Source organism: Python bivittatus, unplaced genomic scaffold, assembly GCF_059951505.1.
Source record: "Python bivittatus isolate LINGU-HERP-01145 unplaced genomic scaffold, Pbiv_v1 ctg000080_np1212, whole genome shotgun sequence".
NCBI classification, from domain to species: domain Eukaryota; kingdom Metazoa; phylum Chordata; class Lepidosauria; order Squamata; family Pythonidae; genus Python; species Python bivittatus.
This window is the reverse complement of record NW_028277035.1, coordinates 21,936,246-21,953,752: the sequence shown is the minus strand read 5'-3', so window position 1 is coordinate 21,953,752 and position 17,507 is coordinate 21,936,246. Positions and strand designations below refer to the sequence as shown.

General features: G+C 34.3%; 1 protein-coding gene across 3 annotated transcripts in view; it reads right to left on the bottom strand.

Moving 5' to 3' along the window:
* CSNK1A1 (casein kinase 1 alpha 1) overlaps nucleotides 1–17,507 on the bottom strand; it is a 50,283-nt gene that overhangs the window by 12,555 nt on the left and 20,221 nt on the right. Inside the window, exons 3-10 of one of the 3 annotated variants that reach the window (XM_007421098.4) lie at nucleotides 15,630–15,756; nucleotides 11,536–11,634; nucleotides 9,348–9,431; nucleotides 5,366–5,505; nucleotides 3,511–3,589; nucleotides 2,610–2,684; nucleotides 2,192–2,298; nucleotides 971–1,083 (exon numbers count right to left, since the gene is read on the bottom strand). In XM_007421098.4, coding sequence (XP_007421160.1) covers nucleotides 971–1,083; nucleotides 2,192–2,298; nucleotides 2,610–2,684; nucleotides 3,511–3,589; nucleotides 5,366–5,505; nucleotides 9,348–9,431; nucleotides 11,536–11,634; nucleotides 15,630–15,756 — 824 coding nt within the window. Of the gene's footprint in view, nucleotides 1–934; nucleotides 1,084–2,191; nucleotides 2,299–2,609; nucleotides 2,685–3,510; nucleotides 3,590–5,365; nucleotides 5,506–9,347; nucleotides 9,432–11,535; nucleotides 11,635–15,629; nucleotides 15,757–17,507 lie in introns of all 3 variants that reach the window. The other 2 variants (XM_007421096.4, XM_007421099.4) reach the window with 2 other exon arrangements.

The following is a 17,507-nucleotide window of genomic DNA, read 5'->3' as shown; positions in this document are numbered from 1 at the left end:
TCTTTTATTATTTTGTCAATAAATCTCAAACAGAGGTACAATTAAAATTAGAAACAGATTTCCCAGGAATGTCAAAGTAATTTCAGTTGAATTTGTTTACTTTCCATTTCTCTCCCTCTTTTTCATATCCCTCGCATATATACATATGTTGACTTTTCTTGCCTACATTTAACCCACCCTCCTAAATCCTCTGATCACTGCCTTTTTTGTCTTTTCATGAGGGAGAGGGTGAGAAAGGTTTGCCTGTGTTTGTGCATGAACACGTGAACTCTCATCTCCCTGTACTACTGTTAGTTAGAATATTCACAGAATGTAGGCTATCATCATACTGAGGTTATCTATGACCTAATTTCTTTAAAAAACAGTTTAAAGTACAGTAATTTTATTCATTTATTTATATAATAATGCATATGTTGCTTCCTAAGCCTCTCTGTGGCTCACAATAGTACATTAATATTAATACCGAAATAATAAAATCAATGTAGTTTGGGAGGGGGGTATATTCAAAGAAAACATTTACCTCTTAGTCATTTGTTTTTATTCTCCCCCAAAGAAACCCATATCAAAGCTGCTTACAGACTGGCCCAATACAAAAAGTCAATAGAAAATTTCTCCCTTAAAGTGTTAGGTCCAGGATTTTGGATCGTAGTATATTCCCAACACCAAGCCAGTTTATTTTGAAGAGGGGTTAATGAGGGAGCAGAAGATGCAGTGGTTAAAATGACCCAACATACCCAAAGAAATGATATGAAAACAAGGACACTTGGTTTAAAGTTAGTAGTCAAATTTTCCAAGGACGTCCGTTTTTTTTAATACTAAGTAGCCAAATAAATGTTTTTAATGACCTCCTTGAGCTAACACTTATCACCAACATGATCCAAATTAGTGTTTATTATTTTTGGACTGTAACGTCACTTGGTTCTTGGCTACTAACCTTTCATGTTATTCTTGGATTTGTCAGTTTGCTTGCCTGTGGGAGTTTGGGTTTGCTGCCCCTGCCCACTGGAAGAGGCTGCCTGCTGTGCGGCTTTCTGCTTTAACATTGTCCAGTCAAATGTATAGTCGTATTGATGATTCAGGGTCCTACAGAGGGCAAAATTTAAAAAGTAAGGAAACAGTCGCTGAAATACAATACTTGAATTGCTGTTGTATAAGCAAGTTTTACTGACATTCAAAATGGAACATTCTGTAAAACACTGAAGATTATGCAGTGCTGTGGTTAATAATTAAAATCTGCTTGCAGCAACTTTCAAAGTCCTCTGGTAATTATTTAGAATTGCAGAAGCTTTGGCTGGGGTTGAAAGAGTCCCATGCATAAAGTGTAAAGCTCTTCCACCGATTAACAGGGGAAAGGGAAACACTGATTTTCATCTCCGTTTCCCTTTTTTTAGTTGAACCATGCATTAGGTTCACTAAGAGCAGGGAAAAACTTTTGCAATTCTGCAAACGACCATGTATGGCTATTGTGATTTTGATCACTCCAACCTCCTCTGCAGTTAACATTAATTTTGAGCAATTTAGTATGGCAAAAATAAAGATTCGCTAACAATTACAACACAGCACTAATTTCAAGTATAGTTTATGCTGAACTGAAACCAACCTTTGTGGACCAAAGAAAATACCTCACAAAATAGCTGCTGTAGAATACAGCTTGCTTAGTTCCAAGATGGCTGACCTGACCAGTATAGCCAGTCACAAAACAGACACCAGAGTGCAACTTGAGGCGGGTTACTCAGACACAAAATAAATTTGATACTATATCAGGAAACAAGCTCTTCCCAATGAAGTCGATTTCTAGAATAACCAAATTTCTTTCCATAATTTTTATATTTTCAGCCAGACGTCTGTCAAATAGGGGAAATTTGCTTACAGACCCAATGCAATTTAATGTGACATGACAGAGTGTACTTTATTATAACAAAATGTTGCTTAGTTTCACTTTAGTTTAGTTTCTGATCTAAGGTTTATTTCTAGAACTAAGGCACAGTTTCAGAAACCTGTTGTTCTCCAAATGTTTTGGACACGTCTTTCAAAACCCACAGACAGCATAGCCAATGGTGAGGAATTATGGGAATGAGAATCCAAAATAGTGGAGTGTTCTAGGTTATTTACCAAAGCTAACCAAATGAATCAAACATCGTTGTTAAAACTGTTCTATTTGAATGTTCATGAAGTATCCTACAAGACCAACCTGAAAAGGATACGAAATAGCTGCCTCAGATACATATAATCAGGAGCTTCTTCAAAGCGCAGGCCACGACAGTAGTTCAGGTACATTGCAAATTCTGCAGGAAATCCCTGTAAACAGAAGCAATCAAAGCAAGAGTTATAGGCAGAATTCCCTGCCACTTTTATATCCAGAAATTCAATTCTTTGGCATTCTTTTTTTAAGAAAATGGGAAGTAACCCAGAAAAAGAAAAGAAAAAGTGACACTGAAAATTAAAGATAGACTAGCTATAAACACTATAAAGACAATTCCATTAGTACAGAGAATCATACATCTATTTAATATTGATAATAACTATAGCATCCAAAAATGACTGGGTTACTTACAAAAGAAAACATGATTCCTTGCCAAATATGTAAAACTTTTAAAAATAGTTTGTACCTTACACAAAACTTCAACGGGAGTAGACATCTTCTTTTCACTAATCTTTTCATATTTCTGCTTCTTTGTTGCAGCCTGTAGAAAATATGGATAAATATAAATGTCACGATACTACTTCTGTTACCAGATGATTACCTCCAAGTTCCAGAATTCACTGCAAAGAGGATGCACTTGCAAATCTTTCTTGCAAGCTTTAAAGCAGCAGAGTGTCATTTATTGCAGCCCAATTACTTCATGATAGGATTATCTTATTTGGCTATTTCTAGTATTTTTGTCAGATGATGAATAAGTATAGAAATCCCATAATGCACTTGTATTAGATTGCATCTGACAGCTTAACATTTCCAATGCAAATTGCTAGTGCCTACCATCAGTGAACTCAAGATGATCATCTGAATTATATAACCCCTTGTGAAAGTACCAGCATATTTTTCTCTCTCATGCACACTTGCACACTATCTCAATGAGTATGAGTGAATGAGTATGTGTTTCTACAAATTTATATCTCTCCTTATTTTTTAAGTCCCCATCCATAATCCTTTTGAAGATGGAGAAGCTGAAATAATCTAAGCAAGGCCTCAGGATAACCATTGTTCTCTGGAAAAGGCATCCTTTCCAATAACTTCTCAGAATGATTATTGAGACTAGACGATGGCCTCTAAGGCTATCTCATCCCTAATGTCTTTCTCTGAGGATCTTCTACCTGTAAGACATTTGTCAGAAATATATAGTGGGGAGGGGAGAGAAGCAGCCTGGCGCATACTTTGATTATACTTCAGCATAGTTTCAGCTGGCATATCATACCAGACATGCTATCGATTTCACAGTATTTGAATGACAAACATTCAATATTGTGCTTGTCCAACAGTTTAGTATTGTCTTTTACAACTCTGTAACGTACCTTTAATCCTTGCCACGGCAAGCTGGTTCTGTTGAAGTACATCAATACATATCCTAGTGACTCCATATCATCACGACGACTGGGGAAAAAAGTCAGTTATATGTGCTTATTCTTAAATTGCATCACATCACTTCTCAGGGCTCAACAAGTTATGAACACGAATTGTTAGTAACATTTGCAACACACTGACACGCATCAGTAATAAATAAGATTTAACAAACTTATCTGGAGAATTTTGAAATTATGCATACATTATTTCTTCTAGTTTTTGTTTTTTTTAACGGAGACGATTTAACTGTGCACTTCAAATTTTAGCATACTGCTTAACTGTTATAGAAAAGCGCATACAAGCTTTCCTGGCATATCAGAATTTATATCTTGCTATTTTAATAGCATTTTCTCTTTACCAAATGTTAACTTCCTAATTTTTATCTTATCCTGGGATGGAGTACTGGGAGAAGAAAATAATCTTCTTGATCAAGCATTTTTTGGTAATATACATATTTATATGCAAAAGCAAATATTAACTTTGGACTTCAATGACTGCTGAAATTATATTCCCTCATCTTAGAATCATTTTCCACTTTGGTCAAAGACTGTGCATAAAACATGCTACATGAGCTCCTTTCAGACCCACATCTATCTTGACACTGTACAACTGTGAGATCATGGAAGCATAGAAATTGTGTATATATAATAGCACAACACATAATAGCATAAACACTGTGAATGATTCTGATTCTTATTGTCCACAAAATATAAATGAAAACATTTGAAAGCTACATTTAACATGTGAATTTTGAAAAATTATGAAAATATTGATTGCAGAAATAATCCAACTTTCATATATTTGATGACTGATAGTGTAATGCCAACAAAGGCTCAGATGATATCCAACAATCATCTTTCCAGAAGCACAAATGTTGCACATAATTATACATTTTAGACAACCACAGTAATTTAAAACAATATGCAAGTTTCCCCTTTTAAAGCATTTGTTGACAGTTTTAACAAAATAAGACAACATGTAAGTCCAAAATACCAACTGAACAGTGCTACATTAAAAGAGGTTGAACACAATTAAAAAATTACAGAATATCACCAGAATGAAAGAAAAGGCACCGATTCATAAATTATGATTCACATATCATTAAACAAGTATGAAAACTCCTGGTCTGTTAAGGAAGAAGTTAACTTCACCTGAAGGTACTATAATGCAGGGCTGAGAATCTTATTAGGCATGAAGTGCCATTGTCTAATATCATACACACCAAAAATAAATTATTTTATTATTTTAAAAATGGCAATCTCTTAAGAGGATAAAAACACAGAAATCTTTTAAGATATAAAGTCTTTAGAAAATATTTTAATCTGAAAATATACGCTACTTCTGATGCAAAGTGTTTCCACTTTTACATTTTTATTCAGTTTCGGAGTTTTGTAGAAACCATCTAAGGATGGTTTTATGTTGTGTATTCACTCTGCTATAAGCAAATGATTTCATTTGCAGCATGCAGGTATGGATAAAATTGATAGAAATATTAAAAAACATACTTGTTGTGGATATTTTAGTGTCTATAAGCTTCACAATGCAAACGTTTGCTTTATTGTAAGAACATCTTAATTGATTTTCCTTTCTTAGCCATAAAATAATAATTAAAGATCCCAAATACTATGGCACTGGTAGGGAATCTGTGGTCTTCCCAATGTTACTACATTACAATCTCAGCAGCCCTATCTGGCAACCTAATAATAAAGGATATTAGAAACAATTCAGCAATTTCTAGAGTTTAACAAGTTCCCACTCCCAGTTTACAGTGCCTAATGTCATTACAGAAATTGCTTGAACACTTACCTCTGTTCAATGCCAAGATGTGCATTAATGCTTGCGTATCTAGCTGTACCAGTGAGATTTTTATCTTCTCTATATGGTATGTGTTGCCTTGTTCTGTTATCCCGGTACTTTTTGGCCAACCCAAAGTCAATAAGGAATAACTTTAAAATAGATAAAATAGATTCAAATTTCTAGATTGCATTTGGAAATATCACCACAACTTTGAAGTATATGCTTACTTCAGATTAACAAAATTAGATTCAACTATATTTAAAGGCAAGGGAAGCACAAGCACAACTCTTAATTAGTACTTGAAAAATAAAATATAAAATGTTCCTAAACTTTCTCATCTACTTATTATTCAAAGTGAGATTTACTGTTTAAAAATTCTGCTGATACTATTACTTCCTTATGAATGTTCTATATTTTAACTTGACCTTTTTGCATGCCACCAAGAATCTGTAAGGACTGGAAAATATTAAAATATTGTGAAATAAATAGTAATTAAATAAACCTTGGCAACATAAAATTTAACACCTTCTTATTATATAAGTTACAAAAAAGAAAAAGGGGCCAATTTTATGAAACTGTGTTTTGGGTTAATTTCTCAAGTAATTTTGTTTTTCTGCCACTTACTGCTATAATTTTGTTCTTTTAAAGTTTTTCAATATGCTGAAGCATTCTTATTACTAAAGAATACCAGAACAGGTGAATTCAAGATCAAACTGCCACAGAATGACTTCTATATTTACAAATTAAAGCACCATCAAATTTAATTAAAATGATCAGTTACAAATAATCTTAGAGTTGTTAGATTGACTATAAATATAATAAATAAATAATCTACTTAAAACTTCATCAGTTTTGTTCTATAGAGAACTGAGACTAGACTAATGGAGTAAGACAATTTTTAAGAGTTTTGTCTAGTCCAACTTAGGATGTGTGCTAAAACTCCTAGGCATTCCTGTACATTTTTATGCCAAACTTCCACAGCCAATACCGAAAAAGAGATTTGTTAAAAAAGGAGAAAAAAGTTCCCTAAAACAAAAGCACAGAATTGACATAACTAAAATTTTGAAAACAACTGAAAACAATCCTTTAACAGATGTTCAGGTTACTAATGTACTAGTAAGTAAGTAAGTAAGTAAGTAATAAATAATTGTTGAGCCTTTGTAATTTGCCACAGTGAAGTTGGGAATTTAGAATCAATGAGAGAGCAAGAAAGACAGCATTTAAAGCAGGGTCAACAGTTTTTTCAGTCAGTGGGCATCATCATACACTTTAACATGTTATGAGAACTAATTTTTAAAAATACATTTTTGAAAGTAAAAAATGATTTAACATTTACTGAGATCTCATATGAGAAAAGTGATTTGGATATTTTATTTATTTTTATTTATTATTAAATTTGTATGCCACCCATCTCCCCCCAACGGGTGACTCTGGGCGGCTCACAATTAAAATCAGAAACACCATCAACAATTAAAAATCCCCCCATAAATAGTTAAATAAATAATCCGTTAAAAATCCAATCTAAACAACATATCCCATGAGATTTTGCTTAATCTTTAAAGGTATTAATTCTGAAGGTCAATGAGCACTATTCAAGTGTGTTGTAGGCATAATGCTGTTGACTCCTGATTTAAAGTTAACTGAACACTTGTGTTTATGTTACAGGTGAATGCAGATGAAAGAGACTTAACCATCTATGATGGATGATCCAAAAACAGTACAAAACACAGAATACCTAGTTGATTCAAACAAGTAAACCTTATGAATTGAAATATTAATAGGCCAGTTAGCACTTTAAGTGATCTTTCTCCCTACTAGTACAAGGCATGAAAGATTATCTCATTACAATTTTGAACTACTTTCAAAAAGTAGTTGAAAATATAATTTTCAGAGATATATGTATAATGTATATCAGATTTGGACAAATGCAGGGTACAGAAAGGCCATGCTTTTATAAAGAACTGGGCAAATAATTACCCCAGATGTACAAGAATGGCTGGCATTTTCTTTTAGGAGTTTTGAGATGTTTCAGATTTAAAAAAAAAAAAAAGTACATAAAGCCAATCCAATATTGACCATTTTATAATTTCTAGAAACAGAAATCAGTAAATTCAAATGGTCTCTTTTATTACTTATTCTTGTACTGCAATTAAGCATTCTTGATCTCAGTCAAGATGCCCTCTGAGACACAGTTACAGAAAACTTCCATTTCAGCATGAGGTTGTTTTTATGGATCATCTACAATACACTTTCACTAGCAGAGTATTTTAAAGCATTGTCTAAGAGCCATTTTGGAGTTCTATGGCATCAAGTTTTTTTTTTTAAGGTGAACTTATCAGATTTCATTGGTGTAAGTATTTGACCTAATGACCGGGGTAGATTATGGCAAGGAGAGAACTTTACTATATAACTCTTCCATGATAATATATTCTCACAATATCAGACACCAAAGGCATGCTTCTTTACTGGGAAGAATGCTAGGAAGCAAAGTTACTTAGCAGCATAACAACACTTCCTCTTAAATTGCTTTGGCTGAGAAGTGAGGATATTACTTGTGAGGCTAGATACTATGTTATTCACCCAATAAGCCTCACTCTAACCTACTGGCTTTCAAATTTTCCTAACTTATTCTGCCCTCTTGAATACTGCTGATTTAGTTTCAGAGTAAATAACAAGGGAACCCAGTCAGAACTGGAATGATGGACAGGGATGTAAGGGAAACTCAATGATTCCAATCTGAATCTGGCAAGGTACTTCTGTTGTTTCCACTGGGAGAGAAGCTCTTATTTGCACTATTCTTTTCTCCAAAACAGCACATTTTAACACAAAAAGGATATTGTTATTCATAGTACAATATACTTTTGAGCTCTACTTCTATTCCATATTTAGCTAAAGTAATTTTAGAACAAGAAGTATGACTTCCTGTTAATTGGCATAGCACCCAAACTTCACACTGGCCCAATTCTTATGTAATACTAAACCATTTTTGGCACTACCTGAACAAGCCTAAATGGATCTGAATAAGGCAGTGAGCGTCCATGTTTACCCTTCTCCCTTCTATCCCACTCCCATACAACAAAGTAAAGCCAACTTCGGTTTCAGTTTTCACAAAACTATTTTATTAAATACAAACTAGTGATCATCCATGGAAATAAACTATGATTAGGCAGTCCAGCTTAAACAGCTGGCTTGTTTAATCTCTAGTTCTTCTATAAGAAGCCAATTCCTATGGCAATTGAGACTAGTCTCCTGAAATTTTCCTCCTCCGCAGAAAGAGATATTATGAAATCCTAAAACCTGGCTTGGGGCTTTATTTCACTTTGAACATGTTCCATTAAACAATGTTATAAATTGGGTAAGTAGCATAATTTGAGGCACATGATAACAACAGCACCAAAGGAGGCTGCACATAATAAAATTCAGCTTTAATGAACAAATGAAATAGCTTAAGGCACTAGGTAGTCATTAACTAGAATTTGGTAAAATTGTAATAAGATAAAATTACCTTAGTTTCTTGATCTATACTCAAAAGTTTCTGTTTAAATTTACTGCTGGAAACAAAGTACTGTATGTTCTTTGGAAAAAGTATAGTAGGTCTTGATTCTCCCCATCCAAAATGCATTTTTTCCAAACACACACATCACATTAATGAAGAGGGAGAGAAATCTTATCAAGACCTACTAACAGACCATGCACACATAGGCATTTCTGATCCTTCACAATACATTCTGTATCCTCCTTGTCACATTTCAGAACACAGAGGTACTCCTCTAGGATTAATACAAAGTTTGGGCAGTTATCCTTAGTCACATTAACATGGAGAAAAGAAGAACCATATAGTTTAGACAAGCGCTTAGTAATGTTACATGTTTGCCAAGTATGTCTGAATAATGCCAACAGAAGGTGCTTTTTGCAAATCTACATGTTTTCCGAAATAAAATAAAATGCATATGAGTTTGGGATTGAGGTTGGAATAGAGACAGTTTCAGACCTGGTTTAATCCTGAGAAAGATGGGTCCTGAGAAGTACTAACAGTCATGCTTCTTTTCCTCTTCCCCACTGGAGATTCTAAACACTGAACAAACAATAGAGGGTGGCAGTGCATCAAACAGTATTGCTTACATTGCAACAATGGCTGGCGCAGACAGGCAACACCGAGGCGTTAGAGAAAGAATAGGGTAGCCAAATGCCATCCTTCTTCCACCAAGCACTACAGTTTTCCAAAGGAGATCATATTACACAGAAAAAATTTAGATGTGGCAAGATAAATTTGAGAATGCCACTTCAAAATGACACTGCCTTGAACAGGGATAGCAATGGCAATATTTGGCTTTAATAAAAATAAATTTTGGCTTTTACATATGTACTGCCCTTCCCCCAAACAACATGTAGGAAATAAATCTTCAGTAAGGAAGAGGTAGAAGGCATTTAGTCACCTTAAGTTCACTTTCATAAGCATGCAGGGCTTATTCTAGGAGAGGCTGAAAGAAGATCTTATATTAAGAGTAAGACAATTCCTACACATAAATTTTAAAAATAAATTTTAGAAATACAGCATTCCAATTTTATTACCTATATTTTAAATTAGTTTATTATGAAAATAATATATTGGAATTTGATTAATGAAATAGCCTCACCAACCATATCTTAAAGAAATGGATATGTGGTACAAAATCCATGTGCATTTTTGCTAAAGGAAGAAAACTGCACAACATATCAATTTTTTAAGGAACTGCTGATAACACACTTTTAAAGCAAAAATTGATTTAAATTCTGTTTAAACAAAGGGGGTTACAATCTTCTGTATAGGATTATTTGCAACATCAAACTGATATCTACAATTTAATGCTTGGCACTCTTATCTAAATGACTGCTAGGGTTGAAAAATGTGGTCCTTGTTTTACATCATCCAACGTGACTCTAATAAGGTCACCTAATAAAGCACAACATCATTTTCCAGACCACTTTTCCACATCACAGAAAAAAATAAAATGCTGCAATGCCAGCTCACTGTTACTGCCAAAGAATGTGGAGAAAGGGCCCAAAAAGAGAGGAAATATCAAATTAAGACTGGTTTAATTTTTTTTTCTAGTTACACTTCCAGTTCTTGTCAGAAAATTAAAGGTCTGCATTAAAGAAAAAAGAGTATGAAATTTAGAGATAAGGTTTAATAGAAATAGGACTGACAGCATCTTTTAAATTGACTTTTGCCAATTTCTTCCCACCCCAACTCCTCAAAGTTGTTTAATGCTTCAATGAACGCCTTTAAAGCAGAATTCAACAGGTGGTTGTTGGTTTGATTTTGCTCTACAGTAATGGCTCCAAGTTGGCATTCATACAGGCAAACAAAGGTAACATTTTATAGCTAAAAATATCTAAAGGTAAAACACTGATGGCTTATGAAGATCCAATCTGTATGGGAATGTTGCTGCCAATATAGAATCATATCATATACATTCTCCCAAACTTAAAAATTTCTATTTAACAGCATGCTTAAATGCATTGCCAATGCTGCCTGTCTGCCCGAGCTCAATGTAGAGTATAGCAAATTTTACTCTCACAAGCTAGCCAAGAATATTTTCCAACCAAGTGTCAAAAGAAAACATGCATCTCCAGCTCAATTATCTATCACTCCCTTCTACCCACACTTAAAATCCAGTAAAATATTAACAATAATTTCAGTAAGCAAATGTTAATCTATACCTACCCATAAACTGCATTCTGAACTTTCACAAGCTTGTGAATGCACAGGAAGCAGTTAAATAAACAGAGCTATATTATTACAAACCAATGTTTCTTTATAAATTGATTATACCCAATTTAAAATCTAGATAACTGGAAGTCAAGGATCCACCATGCTAGTAAATGCAGCAAACAATACAAAATCACAGTTTATGGCAAGCTGTGCTACTGTAATTCAATGATTTTGAATAATCAATGGAATATTTTAATACAATGAACTTGGGTATGCAATGAAGAATAGGTTATACAGCATACTGATACGTATAATTAAGCTCTGACCAAAGGCTGGGATCATAGGTCATATCTGCCTGCAACAGTAGGATTGAAAGTTTCTTCTCTTGATAAATACTATTAATCGATAGCTAATTCAAGCAGCACAACTTTTCAATAAACTGTATTTTATCATAATTTTTCATGCAAAAAAGTGTTAAACTAACCTTATTACAGTGACGCCCGATACCCATTAGAAAGTTATCTGGTTTAATGTCTCTGTGTATAAAATTCTTTGTATGCACATATTCAATTCTACTGATCATCTGTAAACAAGAAGAAAATTGGTCAAGGTTTAAAAGTATTTCAGGTATGGTTTCAACATATTTCAGCAATAACCTGCCCTATAATTTAAAAATACTTGCATCAATTCTGTTACCTACAAATAGCCTAAACAAGTTAATAAAACTACTCAATGTTTTGTAAACTAATGCATTTGAATATCAGATAATGGGAAAATGAACACTATCTTATGGAGCTATCATCAACATCCCCAAGAGTGGAACCTAAGAAGATTACCATATTACCCAGGTAAATTAAAGGGAGGGTCAGTGGACATCAACTTCTGGCTGAGTGGCTATATGCTAGCCTAATGGCTGCCTGTGGAAAACATTTTCCCTGCAGAGTCAGTATTTTTACTCTGTGTCCCTGCAAAAGCCATCTGTCTAGGATTGTATCAGATTCCTGAGCCTGGTGTTTCAAAGGAACCTTGCTGTAGAGGCAAGGTTGTTGGCTGGTTAGCTCAATGTGAAAGCATGTTGGAACTGGGATGGGGCAGGGCTTTTAATGACGGTAACCAGACTTCTAATTCTACCAGCGCCTAGTACTGTATTATGAGTTGTGTTAGGGAAACGAAGGAAAAATTAAGAATTGGAAATGACCTGGGAAGCACACACACTGAAAGTAATAACCAGTAGGAAAATATATAGGAAGAAGCTGCAACTTTACTGCATGTATTGGAGTCTGAACTTCTTTTCAGATTACCATCTACCCAAAGAGATCAAGGTGACAATGAAGACAACCCCTCTAAAGTAAAAGTCCAGCTCTTCAGTGCCAGATCTGTTGTTGATTAAGCATTTATTATTCAGAACTAAATCTGGTTGAAAGCACTACCCTGGCATGTATCATTAAGAGTTAGCTGAGAGAAGAGGGATTCAGCAGGTTAGGACTGGTGGGTAGGAGAGTAGCATGGTCTACAGCAAGGATAAACACCCTATGATTCTTTTGCCCTCTCTGATCATGACTGCAGAAAATGAATAGTGCAGCTTCCACTTTTGAAATGGAAGATTCAAGTTTCCAAAACTCCCTCCACAATCTTGCCTCCTGAACACGAGCAATGTAATCCCATCCGTTTTGTGGCCCTCAACTGCCGCAAATGTTTTGTTATTTTGAATTATTTGTGGTTTGTAAATCTCAAGATGTAAACAAAGCATCTGTGCTTACCTAAACCTTGCCTGTCCTGGTTTAGCTAATCAATCAGGGCAGACCCCAATGCCAAATTGCAGGAGGGATTCACTCTTGCCTAAAATATGTAGTTACAGGACATACAAAGGCTATGGCATCAGGCTGCTTTGGCAACAAATTGTGGATTATTCATATTGGAAATTGAATGGAAGGAGTCCAACTATTGCTTCTTAACCAACCAATTCCAAGAAGCATTCTATACCTTTGAATCATACCTGATTTCAATAATGTGGTCAATGAGAACAAGCCAAAATTAAATTAATACAAGATAGAGATCCTGTTGTTAAACAGAAAACTGCACTCAGTGATTAAAATTCAGTCTGTTTAAATGGAGCTGCACTCCCATTTAAAGTGCATAATCTAAGAATTCTTCTTGATCCTTTAGGTGACACTGGATTTAGAATTGGAGGTGAAGAGCTATCAGCCCTTTGAGGTAGTCAGACAAGAAACACAAACCATGAATACTAACACTACCTTTATTGTAAGGTTACAGTAATAAAATCTTGCAAACCTGAAAGCACTTCTCCTCTCCCTTTTACTTTCGAGAAAACTAGGGAGGGTCCCTTCTGAGATGCTTTGCCCTCCCCTTTTCCTTCTGTGGGCTGAGATATCTCATGCATGACAGTTGTCTAGGCTGTGCCTTTTCCTCCCGTCTCTCAAGGTTATTCCCACAGATCATTACAAGAACACATTTACACAATTATGGTTGTTGTGCCAACTGTGACCCTTCTTGAATTTTTTTCATTATCCATGCTTTGGTTACATCCTATCATGACCACTGAAATGTGTTTTTTTATGTGACCACCTTTGAAAACTGCCCACAAGTTGTAACTGGTACAAAATACAGCAAGCAGGGCTGTTATATGGTACGAAGTACAGGGATCATGTGATGTTGGGATTGAAAGACATGTATTAGTTGCTGTTTGCTTACTAGATGCAGTTTAAGCTATTGGTCAGATATGACCAAAACCTACATTAGGAAAATGGAATACTCAAGCAGCCCTGAACACTGGAACATTCTGTTGCTCCTTTGGATTATACCAATCTCAATATGGTATGGTATGGTATAGTGGTTTTCCTGAAGTAAATCCAGTGAACTGGAAGTAGTTTGTGCTGTTCTTAACAAAATAAGGCTAGACTGTATCTGGAATGGAAGAATTGGTATGATCCAAAGAAGAAACAGAAAAATACCACAGTTCTCCAGAAATGTCTGTTATTCACATTCTTGACATTAATCTTTAAAGCCCTGAGGGGCCTGACGATTATCCTGTCTTTCCAATAAAATCTGCTGAATGGACTCTTCTGAAGAAGCTGTAAAAAATCTAAATATCTGACATGTGAAAGAGGGTCTTCTATATTGCTTCATGGAATACATTTAAAAGATCCACTGGCACATCTGTTATGCTAGGCTTTTAACTGTTAATTTATTAATTTTCATACATGTTTTAACTTTCTGGATTGCAGATTTTGTTTTTTTTTACAATTTTTGTCAGCATTCTTGAATATCTGCTTGAGTAGAAAAGCAGGATATAAAAAATACATAATGCTAAAAGTGCTATCCTTTTTATTCTATAGAACTAAAATGTACAACATGTATTCATATTATTGACCATAGAAAACCAAGTGATATGTTATTCACGTCTATTCTACTTAAAGTTCTATATCAACAGAACCTAAATTTCTGTTCTTAACTATGTCGTTGTCAAATGATGAATATACTTCCTTGGAATTACCGGAGAATTTCTAAACTAGGGGCAGACAATATGTGGCCTGCATGCACCCTCCCATTCCCAACTATGCAACTATTCCATTCCCCCACCCTCCAAAATAATGTGGTTAAATTTGATAGCGTTGTAGCAATTTTATTTTCCGATAGAAAATGAGCCTTTTTAAAAAGTGCAGCATACTTCTGACTGGATTATTCCATTCATCTTAAATAAAAACAACCTTGAAACAGCCTGAAAACTCCAGCTCCACTCCTCATAGCATCATTACCATGCCCCAGAGTAATGTTGTCTATCTCTGTTCTAAATCATTATTTCACTAAAAACTACTGATATAGAAAACAAAATGGAACTGTTCTTCCTCTGGATCAGGCTAATCTGGCCATTCCAGGGGTGGTCCAAACATTTTTGGGAGTATACCTTCCCTCCATCCCTGGAATGAATATACCTACTAAACACGAATTTTAAATTGCTAATTTTGGAATAGTCTTAGGTTTCTGTGGTAATTCCCACATTAAATGCTGGCAAAAATTATCTATGCAACAAGTTCTAGAAATAAACTGGTATTTAACAGGTATCTTCTGTAATTGCAGGAAACAATATCTTTTAAATTCTGCATTATGTTCCCATACTTCAGATTTGAATCTTTATACAAACATGTTGCATTGAAGGATTGAATGAAAATTGCAGTTAATTTTCCTAATTTTACTTAGCTTCAATTTACCAACTACCATTTGGCAGTTATAGCCACAAAGCATTTTGGCACAGAAGGTATACAGTGTAGAACTTATTGCAGCTACTCTTTTTCTGAATTTAAGATTTAATATAAAGATTACAAATAATGTTAAGTATGAGATAATACTATTGCATGATTTGGTCTACAAATCTTGTGCTATTCATCAGGTAATCTCCCATTAGCTTTATTCTTTTTTCATTCTATCTGGCTAAAATACTAAATGGAGTGCAGACATTATAAAGCCAGTAATACTGCCATACTTGAAAACACAAAGAAAACTACATTTTAGGGAACTTTAGTATCCCCACCCAAGTGCAATATTTGGAAATTCACATACCTGGTCTGCTAACATAAGTACTGTTTTCATTGTGAACCTCCGAGAACAGAAGTTGAAGAGATCTTCAAGACTGGGTCCAAGAAGATCCATGACTAGAACATTGTAATCTTTTTCCTGACCATACCACCTGCAAAGAAACAGAAATCATTAGTAGTGTTAACCTAAATAGAACTAAATAGCATTATTTATTTATTAAAGGTGACTTCAATAATAATATACCCTTTCTTAAAAATTTGAAGAAACTAATTTTTCAAAACCCATTTAAAACCATAATGGTTGTTTATAGTTTAAGAAATGGTTCCCAATGTCACATGATGCAATAGGTCAATATCAAGTATCCACACTGTCTAGCACTTATCAAAATTATTAGTACATGGAGTCTAATGACTTTTCCTTACTTTTTGTTTGGTTCTGCTTTTGCATTTACTCCCATAAGCAAGCAGTGAAAAAGACAAGAATACTGATGGTTTTATATATGCTAAAAGTATATATGGCAGAGTAGCATGATTATACTGCACCTTGCATCAATGTTATAGTCTCAATCATCCAGATAATTCAGTTAGTTTATGGATAATCTCATTTTGAATCTCAGTCTACTTTAAAGGCAATGTCAAAATAAGCAATAAGATATTTTGTAGTCAGGAGGCTGGTTTATTTAACTACCATAAAAGCTACAATATATGTATAATGACATAAATAGTGCCTTTAGATGTTCACCCCAAGACTTTCAGTTATTTTTGTGTTTCTTCAATAATTACTAGACTTGGAAAATTATCATAGAGTCGTGTAACACAAACATCTGCTGCAACTAAGTCATGATGTGGGACTACTTACAAAGAAAAGGAACAACTACACATTTAAACTTGTGGGAACAAATGGTTAAGATTAGGGGAAAAATAAGTCTTGAAATATCTGATATGATGTCACACAGAAAATGGAGTAGAGCTGCTCTCTATTATTGTACAAGGCAGATAAAGAAAGAGTGAAAACTGCAATGAAAATCCACAACATATTGAATATTCCTCCTATTGTCAAGAAGTTTTCAATAACAAAACAAATTGACTTAGGAAGTGATGGGTTCTCCTTTGCTGGCAGAACAAGCAGCTAGAAAGTCATCTGTTGAAAATCCTGTTGTATGGTCCTCAAGCTGATGGAAGCTGTGCACTACTACTGTAAGTGGTTAAGGAATAGCAATGCAAAAGCAATTAAAATGAGTAAGAAAGCAATTCAATCACACAATTAATAGTGTCAAATTTCTGATCTATTGGCAAGATCACCACAATTATTTTCATATGCCTAGACAACAACCTCTAACATTGGCTATCATGTCTTAAAAAAAAAATCTGATAGTCAGCATAGTTCCACTTAAGTAGCACTATACGGAAGTATAAGCAAAGTTTTCTGAGAAATGGGGATAATTATTATGCATTATGATGAATACAGGGGTACATACATACATACATACATATATATATGTATTTTCGTTATGTATATAACGTTTTTTTACCCCAAAGAGATAAGTATGATGGATATGTATGTATCCATATATATATATATATATATATGGATACATACATATCCATCATACTTATCTCTTTGGGGTAAAAAAACGTTATGCAGAGCACAGAAACAATAAGCCAAGTCAGTTAGAGGCATGGAATTAAAAAAGAAAAGGAAACATAACTAAAACCAACACAATTCATTATACCCCTCCATACCTTTCTATCCTTACTAATTATTCCTCCTTCCACTATATTCATACATCACTTCACAGAAATAAAAATGGATTCTAAAAAAATATATATATATAGGTATGCTATTGCCAACCTGACTGGAATATGGAGGCAAAAATGTGATTTTTTTTTTTAAATGTGGAAA